The 24,452-nt window shown below is 39.2% G+C and overlaps 2 protein-coding genes and 1 long non-coding RNA gene across 3 annotated transcripts; 1 reads left to right on the plus strand and 2 right to left on the minus strand.

Annotated features, from left to right (window-relative positions):
* On the plus strand, positions 1–11,985 carry LOC124266034. The gene is made up of 3 exons (XR_006895619.1): positions 1–196; positions 10,843–10,847; positions 11,976–11,985. It is a non-coding gene; the product is annotated as an uncharacterized LOC124266034 (long non-coding RNA).
* Positions 11,986–16,555: 4,570 nt separating this feature from the next.
* Positions 16,556–18,857, minus strand: LOC124266033. Its single transcript, XM_046700846.1, has 4 exons — positions 18,715–18,857; positions 18,440–18,594; positions 17,927–18,062; positions 16,556–17,452 (listed from the first exon to the last, which is right to left on the minus strand). Exons 1-4 carry the CDS (start codon positions 18,844–18,846, stop codon positions 17,381–17,383), a joined length of 495 nt encoding a protein of 164 aa, XP_046556802.1. The 5' UTR covers positions 18,847–18,857; the 3' UTR covers positions 16,556–17,380.
* A 22-nt stretch (positions 18,858–18,879) lies between these two features.
* LOC124266043 (receptor-type tyrosine-protein phosphatase epsilon-like) lies at positions 18,880–24,037 on the minus strand. Its single transcript, XM_046700853.1, has 12 exons — positions 24,016–24,037; positions 23,227–23,294; positions 22,800–22,836; positions 22,223–22,320; positions 21,883–22,011; positions 21,393–21,547; positions 20,422–20,557; positions 20,035–20,160; positions 19,793–19,865; positions 19,484–19,521; positions 19,218–19,334; positions 18,880–18,885 (listed from the first exon to the last, which is right to left on the minus strand). The coding sequence occupies exons 1-12, from the start codon at positions 24,035–24,037 to the stop codon at positions 18,880–18,882; spliced, it is 1,005 nt and encodes a 334-aa protein (XP_046556809.1).
* Between the last annotated feature and the right edge of the window lie 415 nt (positions 24,038–24,452).

Genomic DNA, 24,452 nt, shown 5'->3' on the forward strand with positions numbered 1-24,452 from the left:
TCGTTTTACATGCTTTCAGAATGTGTGAAAACTTCTGAATGAAAAACATGAATGGAATGAGTGATGAAAGTAGTACCGGTAATGTCAAAGTTCACGTATTAGCCAATCAAATCAATCGAAGGTGTTATGACACATATGTGTCAGAACACTTTGTTATGAAACCCCTTTACGAAGTACCACGTGGGTAATAATAGACGTTAACGGCCGCTCATGCTTAGCACATGGCAGACAGTCCGTCAACGTCAATAATTCGAGTTATCTCCCCTTTTCGAGTCCTCGAGTCCTTGAAAATGGACTCGAGTCCAGCTACACCCGACTCGTCCTCGAGTACTCGAGTACCCGTGGAAGCCCTAATTCTGAGCTTGACTCTGATGAAGATGACGTGGTTACTAAACTGCTATATTCTGAAAGGGATACTTGGCCACGCTTTCTTGTTCTGGAAGCAAAGGGTGACCGAACACTTGCTTCCTATTCACCATTTTTGTTAGAAAAGGGATTACAAGGTAAAGCAGGTGAGTTGAAAAACGTTACCAAATTACGGTCTGGAGGTCTTTTAGTTGAATGTGTCAGGAAATCGCAGGCAATTAACCTCATGACGTCAGCCAAATTAGCTGACATTCCAATTACATGTTCAGCACACAAGACCCTTAACTTTTCCAAAGGTCTCATCCGTGACAGAGACCGAAGTCTCGCAGATGAATCTGTTGAAGACATTGTATCTCAGCTTAGAAGTCAAGGTGTCCTTGAGGCCAAACAATTTACATATCGTAAAGATGATCGTGTATTCCCGTCCAACACATATCTTTTGACTTTTGACACCCCGGTTCTGCCAACTTCTATTAAGGTTGGATGTTTTTCCATGAGGGTGGATCTCTTTATCCCACGCCCTACTCGTTGTTTTAATTGTCAAAAGTTTGGCCATGGGCAAAATTCGTGTAGGAATAAGTTAGCTTGTTTCAGGTGTGGAGAACCTGATCATGATGGCAAAATATGTACAAACACTATCAAGTGCTTACATTGCAAAGGTGAACATATGGCATCTTCAACAGACTGTCCTGTGTGGAAATATGAAGCCACTGTACAGAAATTAAAAACTGAGAAACGACTCAGTTATGTCGATGCGAGGAAAGAAGCCAGACTACTTGCACCTGATCCAACACGTCCATCATATGCTTCAGCAGCCAAAAAGGTAGCAACTGCATCTATTCTCTGTCAGACGGACCTTACTTGGGTGAAATCTGAACATCCAAAATCCCTCTCAGAAATTGAACTAAATACAGTAAGTTCCAAACCGGCCACAGATCTAGATAAGTCACCAATAAAGCAAAGAGGAACATCTTCAACACAAACAGAGTCAAATCAAAACAAATCGTCTACTAAAGTGGACATAAAGAAAAAACAGATTCAATCTGACAGATTGCCAAAGGCATTGAAAGACACGGTGCAATTCCATAATAAATATGGATTGCTTGAAGATATGGATACTGAAGTATCCACATGTGTGAGCGCTGGTGGCCATACGCGTGGTCACTCACCGAAAAAGAAAGGTAGAGCATTATCTCCTGTTATTGCTCCTTAGATAATTACACCGCCATGAGCCATTCCCCTAATCTAGTACAATGGAATTGCAGAGGACTTAAAAATAACTTTAATGAACTACAGTTGTTAGTTCAAGACTTTAAACCGTCGGCAATATGTCTCCAAGAGACGTATCTTAAACATACTGATACATTTGATTTACGGCAGTATAGCTGTTATCATTCATTTTCTCCTCCAGGAGATAGAGCGACTGGGGGTTCGACTATATTGGTTAGATATAACATCATTCATAGTGATGTTCACCTGAATACCAATCTCCAAGCCATAGCTATTCGCCTCAGCCTGCACATTGCGTTTACTCTATGCTCTTTGTACATTCCACCCTCATCTGCCCTTCGACAAACTGATCGTCAGAATCTCTATGATCAGCTACCAAAGCCCTGTATCATCATGGGCGATTTGAACGGGCACAACCCTCTATGGGGAAGTACAAGTACAAACAATAAAGGCAAGATTATTGAGGATTTTATATCTGATAACAACTTGTGTGTTTTTAATGACGACTCAAACACTTATTTACATCCTGGTACGGGAACTTATTCTACACTTGATCTGTCCCTTGCTGATTCAAATGTCTACAACGAATTTGAATGGTATGTTCATGATGACCTTTGCGGAAGTGACCACTTCCCAACTGTCCTGAAATCAATCACACCAGATGATGACCCACCTTTATCACGATGGAATTTTAATAAGGCCAATTGGTCTTTGTATGGAACATTGTGTATGGAAAAATTAATGCCGGAAAATTTTATAAATGTATCAGATCCGATAGAGTTGTTTTCAGCTCAGTTAAATGAAATTGCTGACCAGTCAATTCCTAAGTCCTCTGTAATTCCTCACATTCGTAAACCATGGTTCAACAATGAATGTAAACAAGCAAGAAAGTGTAGGAAGAAAGCAGAAAAATACTTCCGCAGACATCTTACAGTTCATAACTTAAATAATGTTAAAATTACTAGTGCCAAGGCACGGCGAGCTTATAAACAAAACAAACGCCAGTCTTGGAGGAAATATGTTTCCAACATTAATTCGCGCACACCCATGTCTAAGGTGTGGAATATGGTCCAGCGAATAAAAGGCAAAGGCTTCAAGTCTTCTGTTAAACATCTTAAAGAAGGTGATAAATTGATAACTGGTAAGTGTGATATTGCCAATAAAATTGGTGAAACTCTTTCCAGAAATTCTTCATCATCAAATTATATCCCTGAATTTCAGAAATATAAAAATCGACAAGAAAAAAAAAGAATTAATTTTGACTCTAACAACGGTGAAGATTATAATGAAATATTTTCATTGCATGAGCTACGCACTGCTCTCGAGCAAGCTCATGATACTGCAACTGGTGAAGACAACATTCATTACCAGTTACTGAAACATTTGCCTGATTCATGTCTTTTGACACTTTTGGGAATATTTGACCATATTTGGATTTCAGGAAATTTTCCTCCTTCGTGGCACAATGCCATTATAATCCCCATACCAAAGCCTGGCAGGGATCATACAGATCCCTCAATTACCGCCCTATATCGTTAACCAGTTGCGTTTGTTTGGTAAACAATAGATTAGTCTGGTATTTGGAAACGAATAATCTTATCACAGATATTCAATGTGGTTTCCGAAAAAACCGAAGTACTATTGATCATTTAGTACGACTAGAATCCTATGTTAAGAATGCTCTTGTAAATAAACAACACGTAGCATCAATTTTCTTCGATCTGGAGAAAGCATATGATACTACTTGGCACGGAATTTTCAAGGATTTACATGATTTCGGATTTTGAGAGGTCGTTTACCCTTTTATATCACAGTTTTTAAGAGACAGGCAGTTTCAAGTCCGAGTGGGTTCAACCCTGTCTGATCATTATAATCAGGATCAGTGTGTCCCACAAGGCAGTATTTTGTCTGTCACCAGTGTTAAAATAAATAGTCTTTCTAAAGTTTTAAATGATGCAGTTGATGGATCACTTTTCGTGGATGATTGTAATGTTTCTTGTTGTGGTAAAAATGCATACAATAGAGAGGCAGTTACAATTATGTCTTAATACAATTCATAAATGGTGTCTTGAAAACGGCTTTAAATTTTCTAAATTAAAAAACTAATTGTCTACACTTCTGTAGAAAATATAAGCCTCATAAAGACCAGAACTGTTTTTTAAATGGCACTCCCATCAAGGTTGTAAAAGAGGCCAAATTCTTGGGTCTGATTTGGGACTCCCATTTAACCTTTCTTCCGCATATTAAATCTCTAAAAACTAAATGCCAGAAGGCACTCGATTTATTGAAAGTCGTGTCTAATTCAAGGTGGGAGGGATCAAGCTACGCTCCTACACCTTTACAGATCACTTTGTCCGCTCGAAGCTTGATTATGGCTCAATCGTATATGGTGGAGCCTGTAAAAGCAATTTAAAACTCTTAGATTCAGTCCACCACCGGCCTAAGACTTTGTCTTGGGTCCTTTAGAACCTCTCCCATTGATAGTCTATATGTTGAAGCAGATGAGCTTCTCTTACACAACGCCGTATAACATTATCTCTACAATACATTACTAAACTATATTCTAGCGAGTCTAACCCTGCATTTAACTGTGTCTTTAATCCCCTCTATGAGGATATATACAACAAAAAACCTTCTATTGTTCCGCCTCTTGGGCACAGAATTAAGCCCTTTCTTTCTGCTGCTGGCATTGAGCTTGAAAATATAGCTCCTTCCCGTCTTCTTTCTTCTCCGTCTTGGCAACTGGGTGAGGCCTGAAGTTGACCTAACTCTGACAAAGTTTAAGAAATCTGTAACTAATGAATTACAATATAAACAAGAATATAATCAATTAAAAACTAAATGTAATACATACAAATCCTTATTTACTGATGGGTCCAAGGATGGTGGCGCAGTGGCATGTGCCACTGTCATTGGATCCCGAACAATATCTTCTAGAATACGACGGAAACACTATAACCTTACCATGGCTTACGAACCCCCCTCAAACAATCAAAGCGTCCTCTTGATACTACTGGATCCTGATGTTAACAACCAAAGACTGTCCACCTCTATTGATTACTGGGCCACGATTTATTGTAATTTAGACCACTGACAATACTCCATTAAAGCTGAACCTTTTGCCGTATCTAAAGGCATACAAGGCATTGCAGGAGATGTGAGAAATGTTAAGCGATTTTACGTTCTGGTTCTTTACTTATTGAATGCACTAGGGCACCAGGCAAACAACCTCCTTTCAACTAAATCATTTTGTCGGCATTCCAGTATCAGTCTCTGCCCACCGAACACTTAACACCAGCAAAGGCATTGTGAGACCGTGATAGACTTTGCTGATATGATGGAAATTGATATTGCCTCTACTGAGAGATGAAGACCAAGGTGTGTTATTCGTCAAACGTTTCACTACCCGAAAATACAACCAGATTCAACAAACCAACACTTACTTGTTTTCATTTTTTTCTCAGCTGCTCCAAAGTCAATCAAGCGCTGGTTACTGTCATCAAAGTGGAAACGTATATTCCAGAATCCACTGAGATGTTTCAAATGCCAAAAGTATGGTCATGGTGTAAGTACCTGCACATTGTCTGTTGTGTGTGCTCACTGCGGTGTGAAGACCCACACAACAGAAGATTGTGACAGTGATTACAAGAAATGCACCAATTGTTCAGGAGATCATTCCTCTTTCTCTAAAAGAGTGTCAATTGGGAAGGAAGCACCAGATGGAAATTAACAGGATTAAGTTTACTGAAAATATTAGTTTTGCCGAAGCAAAACAACGTTCAAAGATCTGACCCACAGGAAACATATGCTTCAAAAACCAAAACACCGTCTGAGCCATCCACTAAAGTTTCTAAATCTTCTTCAGGTTCCCAAACCAACTTGACTTGGGTGAACACCGATTCTCCACAGATTTTCTCACCTGCAATATCTACTCAGACTGCTGAGCCACTTCCTGCCAATTCACTAAGTCAGTCAGGGTCAGCTTCTGTGCATAGTTCATCATCACAGCCACCCACAAAGTCTCAATCTTTGTCTAATGTAAAACAAGTTCCTAGAGGAAAAAATAAACCTAAGCCTGATTCTTCACAAAAGCAAAGTGGCAGAGCCCCAAAAGGGTCTGAAAATAAAATCAAACTTTACAACAAATACGGATCACTCGAGGATATGGACGTGTCCGAAAACGTCCCAATCTAGGGCACGAAGCTTGTCGCCCTCCAAAACAGTGCGGGGTAGATCCCCAGTAAATCCCCCGAAAAGATAGTTTATTCCAACACCATCGTACAGTGGAATTGCAGAGGACTACGGCATAATTACAATGAGTTACAGTTATTAGTCCAGGATTGTATGCCGTCAGCATTTTGTCTGCAGGAGACTTATTTAAAGCAGACGGATCTTTTTGACCTACGTCATTTCAATTCTTATCATTATTTCTCACCTCCAGGTGACAGGGCCACTGGAGGTTCTTCAATCTTAGTCAAACAGAATGTTATCCATAGCCCTATTACACTCACTTCTAATCTTCAAGCAGTTGCAGTGCGACTAACTTTACACGTTGCATTTACATTATGCTCTTTGTATATCTCACCATCTTCAGTCATTCAGAAGACTGATCTTCAAACTCTGTATGACCAACTCCCTAAACCCTGTATTATTATGGGGGACTTAAATGGCCACAACCCACTGTGGGGTAGCATAAATACAAACGCTAAAGGTAAACTACTGGAGGAGTTTTGTTTAGACAATGATTTATGTATTTATAATGATGGTTCCAACACGTATTTACACCCTGGTACAGGAACCTATTCTACTCTCGACTTATCAATCACGAATTCAGAATTACTAAATGAATTTGAATGGTCAGTCCATGATGACCTATGTGGAAGTGACCATTTCCCGACTATACTAAAACCTGTAAACCCATCTGATATTACTCCATATTCGAGATGGAACTTTAAAAAGCTAACTGGCCTTTGTACCAAGCTCTGTGTTGTAACAGACTTAAACCCGAACTCTTTATAGAATGTACTGATCCTATAAAAGATTTCTCTGATGAACTTATTAACATTGCTGATGAGTGTATCCCCAAATCCTCTGCAATTTCACACATACGAAAACCATGGTTCACCAATGAGTGCAAACAGGCTAGGAGGGCACGGAAGAAAGCTGAGAATTATTTCCGTCGCCATCCTATGGTCCATAATTTGAATAAATTTAAAATTATAAATGCTAAGGCACGGCGTACCTTCAAGCAAAGTAAACGTCAATCCTGGCGAACTTATGTCTCAAAAATAAATTCACGAACGCCGATATCAAAAGTATGGAATATGATCCAGAAAATAAAAGGTAAGGGTTCTAAATGTAGCATTAAGCATCTGAAAGATGGAGACGAATTATTAACTAGTCAATCTGATATTGCAAATAAACTCGGAGAAACTTTGGCCAAACACTCTTCCTCATCGAATTATTTACCTCAATTCCAAAATTATAAAAAACAACAGGAAAGGAAAACTATTAATTTCAATTCAGATAATGGGGAAGATTACAATGAACTGTTTTCTATTCATGAGCTTCATACAGCTCTTGATCAAGCTCATGATACGGCTACAGGTGCTGATAACATACATTATCAGCTCCTGAAACACTTACCGGATTCATGCTTAGAAACCCTTTTAAACATTTTTGATGATATTTGGACTTCTGGACAATTTCCTTCTTCATGGCACGATGCTATTATTGTACCCATCCCTAAACCTGGACGTGATCATACTGATCCTTCGAATTATCGACCAATCTCATTAACTAGCTGCGTTTGCAAGACCATGGAGCGCATGATAAATAATCGACTTGTGTGGTGCTTGGAAACTAATAACCTTATAACAGACATTCAATGTGGTTTTCGTAAAACAGAAGTACTATCGATCATTTAGTGCGTTTAGAATCCTTTATTAAAATGCCATTATTAAAACAACATGCAGTGTCGATCTTTTTCGATTTAGAAAAAGCATATGACACCACATGGAAACATGGTATTTTAAGAGATTTACACGATTTTGGATTGAGAGGCCGTTTGCCTCTTTTTATCTCACAGTTTTTAACGGACAGGCAATTTCAAGTTCGAGTGGGTTCTACCCTGTCTGATCATTACAATCAGGATCAGGGTGTCCCACAAGGCAGTATTTTATCTGTCACACTCTTTAGTATTAAAATAAATAGTCTGTCAAAGGTTTTAAGTGATTCAATCGATGGATCTCTTTTCGTGGATGATTTTAATATTTCTTGCCGTGGTAAAAACATGAGAACTATTGAGAGACAATTACAAATTTGTCTCAACAAAATTCATAAATGGTGTCTTGAAAACGGGTTTAAAATTTTCGAAATCCAAAACCAACTGTCTACATTTTTGTAGGAAATACAAACCCCATAAAGATCCTGAATTATCTCTAAATGGCACACCCATCAAAGTTGTCAAGGAAGCTAAATTCCTTGGTCTCATCTTTGATTCGCATTTAACCTTTCTGCCACATATCAAAATCTAAAAGCCAAATGCCTGAAAGCACTCGACTTGTTGAAAGTCGTTTCCAGTTCAAAGTGGGGGAGGGACCAAACCACCCTCCTTCATTTGTATAGATCACTGGTCCGATCAAAACTTGATTACGGCTCTATCGTATATGGTGGGGCCTGTAAAAGCAATCTCAAACTACTTGATTCTATCCATCACCAGGGTCTAAGACTTTGTCTTGGGTCTTTCAGAACCTCTCCCATTGACAGTCTCTACGTTGAGGCCGATGAGCCATCTTTAAAACTTCGCCGTATCAAATTGTCCCTACAATATATCACAAAGTTATATTCTAATGAATCCAATCCTGCTCACACTTGCGTTTTTAATCCTCTTTATGAGGACTTGTATAATAAAAAACCTTCACTTGTTCCACCTCTAGGGATAAGAATCCAACAATATATTTCTGCTGCTGGCATTGAGTTGGAGAATATATCTCCTTCCCGTCTTCTTTCTTCTCCTCCTTGGCAATTAGTGAGGCCACAAGTTGACCTAACACTGACAAAGTTTAAAAAATCAGAAACAAACGAATTACAGTATAAACAAGAATATAATCAATTAAAGAATAACTATAATACATACAAATCCTTATTTACAGATGGGTCCAAGGATGGTGGCGCGGTGGCATGTGCCACTGTCATTGGATCCAGAACAATATCTTCTCGTTTACCAGATAACAGCTCTATTTTTACAGCAGAAGCAAACGCCATATTAACAGCTCTTAAATATATTAATAAACACCGTAAATATAAACAATATATCATCTTTTCAGATTCTCTTTCTTGTCTTCAGGCTATTAAAAATATTTCTTGCAAACATCCACTTTTATTAGAAATTATTGAATTGAATAATGAGCTTGCTACTGGCCAGTGCGACATCGTCTTTTGTTGGTTACCCAGCCACGTTGGCATTTCTGGGAATACCATGGCTGATCTTGCTGCCAAGGCAGCACTCAACAAATCTGTGACACCACTTCTTATTCCATACTCTGATTATAAAGCTGGCATTAGAACTTACATCCGTGATCTGATGCAGAAGAAGTGGGACGCCCAAGTAGGTATTAATAAGTTACATGCAATAAAACCCTATATTGGTTACACTCACTTGGGTTGTCAGTCCAGATTTGAAGAGGTCATCATGCGACGATGTCGTATTGGCCACACTAGATACACGCATGCGTACCTATTGAAAGGTGAGGATCCTCCGTTTTGTATCCCTTGTGATGAGAGAACCACGGTCAAGCATGTCCTGCTTGACTGTGTTGAATTCTCCATCATAAGGGATAAATACTTCAATGTGAAAACAGTTAAGGATCTTTTTACTACTGTTCATTCTCATTTAATTCTTGGTTTTAAAAGAAATTGACTTAATGAATGAATTTTGAATAATATGCTGTGTACATATTTGTATTTTAATTATTGGTAGACTTGATTAATAACTTAGATTGTTAATGGCTGTACCCTCAAAGGGGGTTGAAGTATTGTAAAATTATTGTCCTCCTGAGAGGGTACGTAAGTCCCAAAACATTTCAAGTGCATTTCAGTATACCAGGTGTTTTAATCGTAGTATTTTTGTCATTTTAATGTATGGCTAATTCTCGGTATAAACGCCAACAGCTGAAGGGATGGTGTAAATCCAGCTAGGGTCCATGCAGGTAGCAAAAGTAATGTAAGTCCCCATGGTTCCTAGTATGGTGATCTACCTTCAGTTGTTGGCGATCTATAGCCCATTTTTAGATTGTGTTGTCCCCTATAATTAAAATGTTTTAGATTCAATTACTAGTTTTACATATATATCTGTGATTCTCTAGTTGCTTTACTGTCCTTCGTCGGCAGGTTTTATAATATCTATATATATATATATATTGTTTTCAATATCAAATGTTCTCGTCACGATATGGCTGAAATATTGCCGATGTGACGTTAAATATTAACTCACTCACTCACTCCAAACATCCACTTTTATTAGAAATTATTGAATTGTACAATGACACTTGCTACTGGCCAATGCGACATCGTCTTTTGTTGGTTACCCAGCCACGTTGGCATTTCTACCAGGAACACGATGGCTAATATTGCTGCTAAAGGCAGCACTCAACAAATCTGTGACACCACTTCTTATCCCATACTCTGATTATAAAGCCAGCATTAGAACATACATCCGCGATCTAATGCAAAGAAGTTAGGACACCCAAGTAGGTATTAATAAATTACATGCAATAAAACCCTACATTGGTTACATCTACTTGGGTTGTCAGCCCACATTTGAGGAGGTCATTATGCGACGATGTCGCATTGGCCATACCAGATATACTCATGAATATTTATTGAAAGGCGAAGATCCTCCGTTTTGTATCCCTTGTGATGAAAAGAATCACAGTCAAGCATGTCTTGCTTGACTGCATTGAATATTCCATCACAAGGGATATCTATTCAAATCAAAACTCTGAAGGATCTTTTTAATAATGTCAGTTCTCATTTAATTATTGCATTTTTTAAAAAATTAGATTTGTTGACTGATTTGTAAATAGTTAAATATTTTATTGTTGGTAGTTTATATTAGTAACTGAGATTGTTAGTGGCTGTACCCTCAAAGGGGTTGACGTAGCGTAAAATTATTGTCCCCTGAAGTACGTACGTAGAGTCCACAACTTTCAAAGTTAATTTAAGTGTACCAGGTTTTAATCGTAGAATATGTGTGCTTTTTAATTTCTGGCTAGATTTCTCTTCTGTCGCCAATGGCTGAAGGGATGGTGTAAAAATCAGCTAGGGTCCATGCAGGTAGCAAAGTAATGTAAGTCCCCATGGGCCTTAGTATGGTGATCTACCCTCAGTTGTTGGCGATCTATAGCCAATTTTTACATTGTATTGTCTTCTTTAATTGGAATTTTTTAGCTTTGTTTGCTAGTTTTATATTTATCTATGTGATTGTCTAGTATTTTTACTGTCCTTCGTCGGCAGGTTTTTATAATAACTATATATATTCTATTTCAATGTCAAATGTTCTCGTCACGATATGGCTGAAATATTGCCGATGTGACGTTAAATACTAACTCACTCACTCACTCACTAAGGTCAGCCTGTAGTGAGTGAGTGAGTTGGATACTTCTAACCTCATCAATATTCCAGATATGTATGGCCACGGTCTGTAAATATTCAAATCTGGACCACACAATCCGGTGGTCAACATCATGAGCATCGATCTACGCACTTTGGATATGATCACGTGTCAACCAAGCCCCGTTAGTCGCCTCTTACGTCAAGCTGAAGACCAATTCTTACCCGGATCTTCACGGATAAACCCCACACAATAACAAATCTACCCTTCTTGCTTAAACGTACAACTACGTCTTTTCGACATATGCATGTGCATAATAGCAGGGACAATGAGCATGAATTCATGTCGTCATGTCGATAAAACGTCAATGAAGAGAAAACAAATCACCGAGCCGAACAACATAATCTCTGGATCTTCCTTCTGCTCTACATGTAATACATGTATACTCATCATAGGAACAAATAAGGGAACACATGGAAGTACAAGTGATCCTTTATTATATATTTCCAGAATTCCACTCACATTGCAATACATACCTTGTGAAGGAACCTGGAAATGAATAAAGGAACACTTGTACTTGCATGTGTTCCACATATTGTTCTCTATATATTTTCAGAATCGTTTTCATTTATTTTGAATAATTACAAAGAACAGATACGCCACTTGAAGGTATATTTTGAGATGTAATTTACCTGTAGAGCGTGACTGCCAGGAACACGAACACCAAGAAGGCCACAACCAGCACCACGCAGCTGATGACAAGGAGAATATCTTAATCAGATCACAATAAACATTATGTGTGTACCTTGCATGTTTGTCAGATGCAGCAAGTGAATTTTCAGAGATGAATTGCGTCCTTAAACTGAAGATCAGGTAATTTACGCCTTGTAAGCTAAATGTGAGCGTAACTATGAAGAGAGTTATTTGGGGTTTGTGAAACCCATGACCACGGTACAAGTCTCGAATCATGCAAACATCGGTACAAACATCATCATCTATAATGCATTCGATCACGAGAATCCCACTCGTGAAAGAGACACTACTCTGCATAGCTTATTGAGAGGCATCAGGCGACTGGGCAAAAGCTGTCCACAAACAGCAGTATGTTTTGTGTATTTCTAAAAGGGACTGAATTAGTCCCTGAGTGTAACATATGCGTGAGTTAACCTTTAATTTCACGCCACTTTTAGCACTATTCCAGCAATATCACGGCAGGGGACACCAGAAATGGACTTCGCACATTGTACTCCTGTGGGGAATCGAACCCGGGTCTTCGGCGTGACAAGCGGACGACGAGTTCACTAGGCTACCCCATCGCTCTGTATGTATCATATGAGCATTATGAGTAGATTGTCACGAATCCGTGACATATCTATCTGTGACTTACAATCAAATTCCACGGAACAGACAATATGTAAAGAAAACCTGATGTTTAATTCACTGCTCATAAGGATAATGGGTACTCCTGGTTCAATACAGACGCATGAACTGGCCAACTGATTTACACTTCCAGCAACGATGTTCGTAATTACATGATTTCATGAATCGCGCCAGTGCACCAAAATGAGACATGCACGTATTGCATACATAGGATCAATAGTAATAAACTCAGAGGTCATGATGAACTTTATGAACTGTTCACTAACACACTTTCCGAAATGACTTTCCGGGCGACAAAGATATACTCGTTGTTCCCAAACTTAGTCTCCTCCTAAGTACCAAAGTTATATCTTGGCGTAAGCTTATCTTTACGGCCTGTCACTACGACCGATGTAAGATGTAAGGAGGTTCACGGGTTTTCAAGTTTTCTGGCCATGTTAAAAAACTCTGGGGCTTTACATTTTAAAATAAATTAACAAAATGAACAACATTGAGATACATACAAGAAAGAGGACGATATCACAAACATTTTGCTGTCTTTCTCGACACATTCTGTAGGTAACCTTTAAGCATAGTATTATGCTATTTGTGGTTATAGTTATAATTAGTTAATTAGTTATATTGTTAAGGATTTCAGCATTTCCAAGTAATGATTTGGGGTGTTGATTGGGAAAAAAACACAAGATTCACATACAGTCGAACACTGTTGTGTATTTTCTAGGTACGCCACAGCGGCAAATGACTAAATACCAGCTTTTGCTTCGAGACAATGGTACGTTCGTCACATCAAAATTCAGAGACAATGGTGTTTGACTGCAACATACCCTTTACGTAGTAGACACAAAGAGGTGATTAGGACGGACAACGTGTTGTTTGCAGAGACAGATTTGGCCATTTGTCCTCTACTTGCCTTTGTTTTCCATGACGTCAGCAGTCCTCGAAGTGTCACAGCCGCGTTGTGTATCTGCCATCACAAAGGTTGCGTTAACGCATTCAGCAATAGCGTTACGGTCAATATGTATCAGACATAAACAGTAGTTCTTTAATATCTTTTACAAGAGATCAGGTAAGATGCAGCTCAATGTTTGACGCAGCTGAGGCCATACTGAGGGATCACTTTGTGACTAGATATTAGACGCAACAACGGCCCTACAGAGGGATCACTTTGTGACTAGATATTAGACTAGAAAAGTCCGTGCAGAGGGATCACTTTGTGACTAGATATTAGACACAGCGAAGGCCATACAGAGGGATCACTTTGTGACAAGATATTAGACGCAGCAACAGCCCTAAAGAGGGATCACTTTGTGACTAGATATAAGAGGCAGCGAAGTCCGTACAGAGGGATCGCTTAGTGACTAGATATGAGACGCTGCTAAGGCAGTTTAGAGGGATCATTTTGTGACTAGATATTAGACGCAGCAAAGTCCGTACAGAGAGATCACTTTGTGACTAGATATTAGACGTATAAATGTCCGTGCAGAAGGATCACTTTATGACTAGATATTTTACGTAGAAGGGTCCGTAAGGAGGGATCACTTAGTGACTAGATATTAGACATAGAAAAGTCCGTAGTGAGGGATCACTTTGTGACAAGATATGAGACGCAGCAAAGTCCGTACAGAGGGATCACTTAGTGACTAGATATGAGACGCTGCTAAGGCAGTTGAGAGGGATCACTTTGTGACTAGATATTAGACGCAGCAACGTCCGTACAGAGGGATCACTTTGTGACTAGATGTTAGACGCAGCAAATTCCGTACAGAGGGATCACTTTGTGACAAGATATGAGAGGCAGCAAAGTCCCTACAGAGGGATCGCTTTGTGACTAGATATGAGAGGCAGCGGAGTCCGTACAGAAGGATCACTTTGTGACAAGATATTAGACGTAGAAAAGTCCGTGCAGAAGGATCACTTGATGGCAAGATATTTAAGGTAGAAAGGTCCGCACAGAGGGATCACTTTGTGACTAGATATTAGACGTAGAAAGGTCCGTAGTGAGGGATCACTTTGTGACAAGATATTAGACGCAGCAAAGTCCGTACAGAGGGATCACTTAGTGACTAGATATGAGACGCTACTAAGGCAGTTGCGAGGGATCACTTTGTGACTAGATATTAGACGCAGCAAAGTCCGTACAGAGGGATCACTTTGTGACAAGATATTAGACGTAGAAAAGTCCGTTCAGAAGGATCACTTTATGACTAGATATTTAACGTAGAAAGGTCCGTACAGAGGATCACTTTGTGACTAGATATTAGACGTAGAAAAGTCCGTGCAGAGGGATCACTTTGGGACTAGATATTAGACGTAGAAAGGTCCGTAGTGAGGGATCACTTTGTGACAAGATATTAGACGGAGCAAAGTCCGTACAGAGGATCACTTTGTGACTAAATATGAGAGGCTGCTAAGGCAGTTGAGAGGGATCACTTTGTGACTAGATATTAGAAAAAAGTCCGTACAGGGGTCACTTTGACTCTAGACATTAACTCTAACTGTTGTTCAACACGACGTTTAATCCAGTACACTCATTCCCTGCGTGAAACATTATCAACTGCCACTTAAGCTCAACCCTTTTCCACACAATATGCAAGGCTCTGTGATCTGCAAATATTGTTCTTTTGTAAATGAGATATTGGGTTTACGAGGAGGTAGGACAGATACTAGCGGTTACATACTGTCAGCAAAGAGACAATACACAGGGAAGGGCTGCATCCAGAACAATTATGCCAATTTTTTTTTTTGATTCAGACATTCGTACAAGCATTTGTATGCGCTATTTAGATAGGATTTCGCGTGTCGATGGGTTAGGTTTTGGTGTACATACATCGAACCACCTTGTATCCTTTCTGCTCAGTATTAAACAAGAGTAAGTTAGTCTCATACTTCTGCCATCCCTGATTGGTTTGTTATTTAACGCCGCACTCAGCAATATTCAAGCTATATAGCGGCGGCCTGTAAATTATCGAGTCTGGACCAGATAATCCAGTGATCAACATAATGAGCATCGATCTGCACAATTGAGATATTATGACATGTGTCAACCAAGTCAGCGAGTCTGACCACCCTACCGTTAGTCGGCTCTTACGACAAGCATGGGTTACTGAAGATTAATCTCACCCGCATCTTCACTGGTTTCCCTGACATAGACGTGACGTAGATATGACCAAACGAACATGAGTATGGTGCTGTAAAACTACAATCTGAGAAAACAACGCAATGCATTGTACTGAATCAAAAGGGAATTCCTGAATCTTTATTAGTATACAATGCGAGGCAGAAAGCCTCGTCTGCAATCAAACATTGAGGAACGACACAAGACTTGATTCATAGTATTGAACGAGAATGGCATCCTCAAGTGAGTGAGAGGACTCGATATTTAAGGCACTTGTGATTTTCAGATAACACTTATTTGCATTTTCAAAATGCTGAAGATGATAATTTACAATAGCGACAATCCGTATTGATCGATTTGTGTATTTGTTCATAAATGTTATCGTAAAACGACCTTCAGGGTAATGCAGTGGGTAATGAAAAAATATGAATGCAAACAAGGAAAAACAACAACAATTTTCTGTAACGCAAGTTTATCTGCAGATTATTCGTTTACAAAGCAATCATACATGACACGAAAAAAAAAATGAGATTAGTTGCTGGAAAATAACATTCGCGCCCAAGGCACTCACTCAATTTGAAAGAAGATACAACAATCGGTCAAAGACATTATACATTTCTGTGGTTTTTAGCAAACATATATTTCTGTACTTACATGCTTAAACCCGTGAAGGTCGGGTTAAAATTGGTTTGCAGCAACCCATGCTTGTCGTAAGAAGGCGACTAACGGGATCGGGTGGTCAGGCTCGCTCACCTGGTTGACACACGTTGCGTAGATTGCGTAGATCGATTCTCATGTTGTTGATCCCTGGATTGGCTGGTCCAGACTCGATTATTTACAGACCGCTGCCATATAGCTGGAAAATTGTTGAGTGCGGCGTAAAACTAAACTCGCTCACTCACTCACTTAAAGACACATATATGAGATAATCTCAAAGCATCTGTTACCGTTGAATCATTAAAGGTGAAAAGATATTGTTAACTTTCGAAGTCGTTGTCTCCAAGCACGGATGTGTTACATGTAATGAATCATATTATAAACTAACCGTAAGAAGCCAACTTCAGTTTTAGGAGACTGCCTCTTAAGCGGTGACTGTATCAGTGAACAGTTCAGTATTAAAACAAGCTTCAGAAAACAAAGTTTACGTATACAACGTATTTTGTGAAACAAAATTGATAAAAAGTAGTAAAATGTTATTATGAAAATGTAAGAATATCTTGACCGCTATACAACAACAACTACGTATCTGAAATACTGTGTTTGCATAACCATTGTGAAAATGTTTCAGAAATATATTTTGACATAAATATAATACCTTTATTATTCCCTGCACATGCTAAAACTATCTTACCATTCACATGGTCAATTTTCAGTCAAAGGTTTGGAAGTAGATTTCGAATGTACAGAATTTTGAACAAGGAAGGTATTTCCTGTATGACTGGGATGTTTCTAAAAGATGAAAGTTACATAACAGTGGACAAGCAATAGTAAACCGAAGGTTGGAACAACAAACAGTGTTTTATATAATTTAGATGGAAAACAATAATTTTAATGAATGTGGTATTACACCGCGTTTAGAAATATTCCAATATATCGGTGCGTGTGACCAATTCCTCTTCAATTCCACATGTAACACTGAACACTGAATGAGCATATAAAGAGAATCGTGGTGTCCATCATTTGGTGGCGAATGTGTTTGTAGACTGCACCTGCTGGCAGGCCAACTCGTACAGGTATCTGTAGTCCTCCTGAATAACAAACAAGAGGATCGAAGAGAATTGTTTGCAAATCCATGTCAGCATTTATAATTATTATACCTATCCATAGAAACATGAGAGTATTGATTTTAAAGGAACACGAAGCAGTTGATCGAGTCCTTGAATCACGTTTCGCACTGATCTTGTCAAAACCATACGCGTTCTTTACTTACCTTTGCATGGGCATGTGGCTGATATGATCGACGTGCAGAATACTTTCAACTGTTCTCGAGTACATGGTATCGTCGTTAATTTATAGTGAATTATTAACATCTCCTTAGGATATATATTGAACAGCATAACAAATTCTGCTTTGAGCAGATATTTGCAGTTTTTTGTTTTCAGGAACCTGTTAAACGTCTATGATATGTTTTAATTCGGGCTTTCTTTCACGTCAAACCTACCGCCATGGTTTAACTGATATTGTGTTCAACATCTCCATCTGAACATATAAAGTATGCTCACCACACAGGTGATGGGTTGCCCATTTCTACACTGTATCTCCCTGACTGTCAAGTAGATGTCCACTTCCTTGTCCAGTCTCAGGCTGGTCAGCACACTGACTGCAGCAGCAAAGAGGCTGCACTTCCTGGGATCGTCTCTGGTGTATAGTATATTTGATAACAGTATATTTGATAATAGGCGCAAACATATTCATTATCTGTAAATCTTTATATTTCCTGTTGGGGCCCTGGCATGTTGGACAGTCATCAGGCAGACAGTTTATCGAAAACAACTATCTGTGTATCAGATGTCGAATAATGAATTATAATTCGTGTTGTTTTCATGGCGTCATGCAGAAACAAATGGCTACATGCACTGAAGGTGTAAACGTTGCCTGCATATGCTACGTGCACACCATCTACTGACTATTCAATATACCTGAGAGACGGAGTCACTTTCACCTGTCATAACTGATGGCCTATGAGCTTTCGAAACGTTTGTGTAACGGACATACATTCAAGAACAGCGACCTACCGACACTGGAGTATGACGGGATGGGGCCCACTGATGTGTTGACGTTCAGTCAGGATCTCTACGAGCATCAGGAGATTGGCTTTGTCAAAGTGACGTTCTGTAGATGGGGAGTTGAAGTTGTAGTTGACGATAGACGCCACACCTGATCCGCTGTCCTGTAACAAAGGAACCAAACCAACACATGATCAATCAACCATGTCCTGTGGGACAAAGTATATTAGTGGCTGTGGGTTGCCAAGAATAACGACACACCCGTGTTAAAGAATTGTCCATACCCAAAATGTCTGCATCGTCTTTGATTCGATGGTTAGTTTCATCCCCGTCACTCCTACAGAAACGTCATCAACGGAGTTCAAGGTCACGTGAAACTCTCCAAATGTCAACGACGTGCCAACGTCCTTTGGCATGGCATCAGAAGGATTCTAAGGATGAAGGTAAAATCAAATCTACAAGGAGATCCGTAATTCACAAGTGTCCATTAGGCTAACACTTACAAAACTAAGATATAAGCTATAACATGTTATTTCATGTTGATCATGTCAGTGCGCAGTGGGAAGCGTAATTTTGATGCTATCTGTGGTAAGGATTTCTAATAATTATTGAAAGGACTTCGTTGTATGAATATCCATCGAGTTTTTCAGGGCCAAAGTATTGACACATTGTCAAATCTCTCAGACATAACAAGTGAACATATTGGTATTGATAAGCAATAAAAGGGTACCCGATAATTTCATTTCTCATGATATGCCTTGAGACCTAAAATGTACATTATTGTTACCTGGCTGATGGTGATGATGGTACCAGAACTGTTCCCGCATACCAGCTGCCATAGTTCTTCGAGAGAAGGCTCCTTAACCACTCCGATGTTGAGGAAGCCCTTCTTGTTGAAATACGACTTTGAAAGCAAATAATATATTTTCTTCATCCATACAATTGGCAGATTTGGATTTATTTCGTCCTGCATTTATGTAGATAATATGTATAACAAACAAAACAAAGAAAAGTAAACAAAATGATTGTAGAAATTATTCGCTCAATACATACCGGCAGAGGTGTTATATTGAAATTGAATAGATCATCACCTACAAAAGAAAAACCATGTTAACATATTTCCTCAAGACATACTAGTAGAATATGTGTGAACGAAGGGAATGAAACAATAAACCCCGAAAACTTTGTATGAAAGTCCACACCAACATATTAACATAAACGTTCTTCAAGTAAATTGTCATTCCGTAAGAAGTTACTTTTGATGACACACTTGATACATTTTAGATTTTGACAAATATGTTTACCAAGATAATATTGTGTTAAAGGCTTTAGAATTTAGCTGCAAGGCATAATTTGTTGTACCATCTTCTTGTGTGGGATCTGGCTTTGCGTCAGTCTTCTGGTCTCTCTGGAGTGACATCATAACTTCCAAATTCTGGAATAAAATTAATATCCACATTCAGAACATATTCAAGTATTCGTTAAACTTTGATCCTACCGTAAGATACTTTGGTTTGTTAATTATTTTTCTTTACATAAGTAAATTTGTTTAAAGAATCGTCACGTAACACTATAGATTTATCCCAAAACGTCACCAGAATCACCTCGTATTCCTCCTGGATTACGATGTTGCCTGCTTCCAACATAGCTGGCAGTTCTCTAGCCACTACCGGCGAATCCCTGCTGAAGAGTGCCTCGAGGACAGCCCAGTGGAGGAACTTATACTGTCCCTAGAACAAACACCAACACCAACAATACTACATGTGCCAGGAGAACCTTTTATTTATTTAGAAACACCCACAAACATTCGCAATACATTATATACTAATATGGATCAGATGGTTTATGCCAGTGTGTTGGCATACGATATAGAACGTCAGTGCAAAAGAACACCCAGTATTCCCAGAAACCAATTCCATTTAGCATGAAGTACATGGAATGGAAGAATTCGTTTACACAGTTCCTGTCTGGAGAAGTCATGCCTACTACACCTGTGTCTGCACCATGTTCATCCTCTGGTCCCTCATGTTGAGGACGACGATGAAGAAGTTCACTTTCTCCTCCACAAGCGCCTCATTCATCAAGATGTCAAGACCGATGAAAGTACCTGTCCGACCCACTCCAGCACTAGTGGACAAACAAACGTATTTCTGTACCACTGGTTGTGTTCCTATTTTAGACAACGTGTTAACCCAACAGCAGTATTACTACTTCTTGTAACGTTTTGCGAAAGCAAACATTTATGGATGTTTACGTTTCGGTGTATATTCTTATTCCTTCACCTCATCCTCTTTATTTTGAGGAACAAGACATTTCTGAGAATGTTAACGTTTTTACTCCTTCATCAGGTGTAGGAGTAAGAATATATTCCGAAACGTACATGTAGTGTTCCTCAAAACAGAGAAGGTGACATCCATACATCTTTACCTTGTGTATTACTTCTAAATGCCGTTTAAAGAACTTACTTTTATTTAGATTTGAATATTAACAATATCTGTTGCAATAAAATTTGGTCCTCATGGGTTGAACCGATTATAGAAGCCTTAAGATTCGCCGATACTTCTTGGAACGTATTGCCTGCTTTGTCTGCCTTTTCTCCCACTATTGTCACACTATTAAAGGAATCGGAAGATTAGCCTAACTCACCCTATATCTCAACTAATGAGGTTACAAGATGTCCATGTTGCCGAGCTTTGTGATGTATTAATAGGATCCTTATTCAGTGAATATTAGAAGGAATTTAAGGACTTTATATAATCAAGTTGAGTCAATTTCTGGTCTTAACAACCAGCACCAAGACCATATGCATTAACACTACCAACAACCTTGATGGATCAACGTTTATCTTTCACATATTTCAGATAAATTATTTTGGTGTTTTGGAATTTGTCAAACTGCATGCAATTTCTTTTATTTCGACATGGCAAACACATTGTAAAAAGCAAATACGATACAGTGATACCTGCAGTGGACAATTATTGGTCCTGCTTGTCCGTCATTTTGCTTGCTGCATATGTTGACATGTCTCCAGAAATTGACGAGAGAGGGCGCCGTGGGAACTCCATGGTCTGGCCACGAGGTGTAGTGGTACTGGGTCACTTCACGCCGAGTGTCCTCCTGAAAATATGCCACTTATAAAAACTGAAAGACGACAATAGGAAAGGTGACCCAATGGCGATAACTCAATCTGTTGTAATCTCTTCAAGGTATTGAACATCTATGAACAGCTGAGTTTATACTAATTTTCTCAGGGGCATCCTGAGTCAGTCGACGAACGAACTGATAATAATTCATGGTTTGTCTACAGCATACCAGTGTTCTTTGATTTGACCGAAATATTCAAACGTCTCAGACGTACGTCTCTTTAGCATGGGTACCACCCTGGTTATGTCTACACGTGACATTAGACTCTCCCTTACCAGAGAGATTTGGACTTTGACTATCAAACGTACCTTACGGTGATGCAGCAAGAAGATGCGAACTGTGTAGTGTGCACGTTCTATAGACTTCTCCTGTGTCACAGTGATGTTTCCATAACTACCGCGTTCTCCCTTTCCTAGCCAATACATGTGGCACATGTGCTGAAACGAAAGTAACACTTCATTCAAAGATATCCAATTGCACCACATAGTATATTACTATGGACTGTATTTATTGAGGGTATCAAATCATAGTAGTTGTAGAACTAATAGCGTTTGGATACGTATCAGAATTGTTTTGATGGCTGTTCTTTGTTGAAACATATTGTTAATTGCCTCTTCCTTGAACGTAACGCATAATTTCTCCACGCACCTGGCCATCTTCCAGTAGATTGGTGACCATGACGATCTCCCGAGATCCCTCCTGCCAGACCATACTCCAAAAGTCTACAGCCGTCGAGTTCAGGGGACCTGTGAATCATTGTTGGTATGTGAGTGTGTGTCGTTATATATCGTTCTTACCAACATTCCAGTAATACCAAAACGGTGGACACAAGAAATGGTCTTCTGCAACACCACATGGATATCCAACCGTCTCATCATAATTTACATGAAACTGTATGTCTATACACAACATTTCCAAGTTAAAAGAAACTGTATTTTAGATGACATCCAATGCGTGGGCATACAGGTGTTTGGGTTACACATCGGTCACACAGTATTTCAGATTCAAGTAAGAAGCAAGCAAAACCACCAGCATGGGTATGATTCGAGCAGGCCCGGGGTTTAGGATCAATCTTGAAGTTGAAACCAGGAAAATAAGTCTGTGAGTCTTCAGGGATGGATATTGTAGCGTGTCAGACTGCTGTATCTCCTGTATCCCATGTGATGTGGATGACTAATTATTTTAACTTTGACAACACATATGGCAAATAGAACTTTATACTTACCTTGCGCAGCTATGAATTTCAGAGGACTTTTAAAGCCCTGAAAAAAAAACCCAATGTATTCTATCAAAGTTCATGATTTCTGTCTGTTTGTTTGTTGTTTAACGCCGCACTATTCAATATACTATAACAATATTCCATCGAAATGGCGACAGTCTATAAATAATCGAGTCTGGGACAGACAATCCAGTGATCAACAGCATGGGAACTGGAGAACGCATTTGGGATACGATGACATGTGTCAACCAAGTCAGCGAGTCTGACTACCCGATTCAGTGGATTCTAACTGGGATCGTCACGGCTTGTTTATGAATGAAACACAATGAAAGCTTATGAGCTTGGTTTAAATGGCGGATATATAATACGTATAAACGTAATATAATCATGTTTTTGTTATATCATATTTATGCTCTTGCCTCTCTCTACATACGTGTATGTACGATGCGTTGATATAATCTGCCCCACTTTCGCTCTGTAAGTGCACCCGAGTATCGTCATCTGTTGATGATACGTGACAAATCGAAAGTGGTGCATACGAATGATAACATTGTAACGTATGTTATGTATTAACATGTACTGTACCACAGTCACTTTGGCCGAATGGAAAGGGTGAGTGAGTTACTTTGGTTTTTCCAGCAATGTCATGGCAGGGGACACCGGTAATGTGCTTCAGACATTGCACTCATGAGGGGAATCAACCCGCCTCTTCAGCGTGACGAGCGAACGCTTTATCCACTTGGCTACCCCACCGTCCCCATACCCGTAGGAATGTGTTGTCAAAACGATTGGCCGATTATCTAACTATATCATACGCATATGCTTATGAATACCTCCCAAATGATAAACAAGATGTGTATGAAAATCTTAGGTATGCTGTCCCAACGGTTGGGCCATCACAAACACTTGAAAAGGCAAGTCAAGCATTCGCCACATCATATGACGATTTTGTTTTACAATATATCATCATTACATCCATGCATATATATCTTTTATGTTAGAGAATCCAACACGATATAACCGATCCCTGCTGTTTCTTAAGAACTTAAGACAAATGATGTTACATGCAAATAGTCTGTTGTAGCGGTTCTTTTGGAGATTTTTCTCTCTCGCTGCAGTCTCATATGTGTGAGTGTTCCTCAGGCCGGCCGGTAACATCTGAAAGAGAGCGGCAGTCATATAAATAGTATTACGTTTTTAAGCATAAACAATAAGTGTTTACATTCTGCAGCAGCGCATGGCATCTTGACGTAATGCTACTTCCACTGCAAATTAGGGTCCATGCAGGAACCAAATGTACTGTAAGTCCCCATGGTCGCTGGTATGGTGATCTACCTTCAGTTGTTGGCAATCTATAGCCGGTTTATATATTGTATTGCCATTTAAAAGTAACATATTTTAGATTTTATTACTAGTCTTAAATTTTTCCCTCTGATAATCTAGTAGTTTTACTGTCCTTTGTCGACAGGTGTTTTATAATGTAATTGTGTTTATTGTTAATTTATAACTTTTTAAGTCACAATATGGCTGAAATATTGCCGATGTGACTATAAATTTGAACTCACTCACTCCACTGGAAATTTGTTTTTCCAGACTCCAGAGAATACAGATCCTACTACATTTGTTTAGTTGAGTCCAATCTGGGATTTATACCCACAC

Source organism: Haliotis rubra, unplaced genomic scaffold (genome assembly GCF_003918875.1).
Source record: "Haliotis rubra isolate DU_JTF1 unplaced genomic scaffold, ASM391887v1 Scf1229, whole genome shotgun sequence".
NCBI classification, from domain to species: Eukaryota; Metazoa; Mollusca; class Gastropoda; order Lepetellida; family Haliotidae; genus Haliotis; species Haliotis rubra.

Excerpts from the sequence above, each read along its gene's own strand:
- LOC124266043 (XM_046700853.1), bottom strand. The coding sequence starts at position 24,037 with ATGCCATGCGCTGCTGCAGAAT. Across the intron at positions 23,295-24,015 it reads GCCATGCGCTGCTGCAGAAT|ATGACGATACTCGGGTGCAC; the intron begins GTAAACACTTAT and ends TATCATCAACAG. Across the intron at positions 22,837-23,226 it reads TCAACGCATCGTACATACAC|GGCTTTAAAAGTCCTCTGAA; the intron begins GTATGTAGAGAG and ends TTTTTTTTTCAG.
- LOC124266033 (XM_046700846.1), bottom strand. The coding sequence starts at position 18,846 with ATGCCAAAGGACGTTGGCACGTCGTTGACATTTGGAGAGTTTCACGTG. Across the intron at positions 18,595-18,714 it reads AGACGATGCAGACATTTTGG|GACAGCGGATCAGGTGTGGC; the intron begins GTATGGACAATT and ends CCTTTGTTACAG. Across the intron at positions 18,063-18,439 it reads CCCGTCATACTCCAGTGTCG|AGACGATCCCAGGAAGTGCA; the intron begins GTAGGTCGCTGT and ends ACTATACACCAG.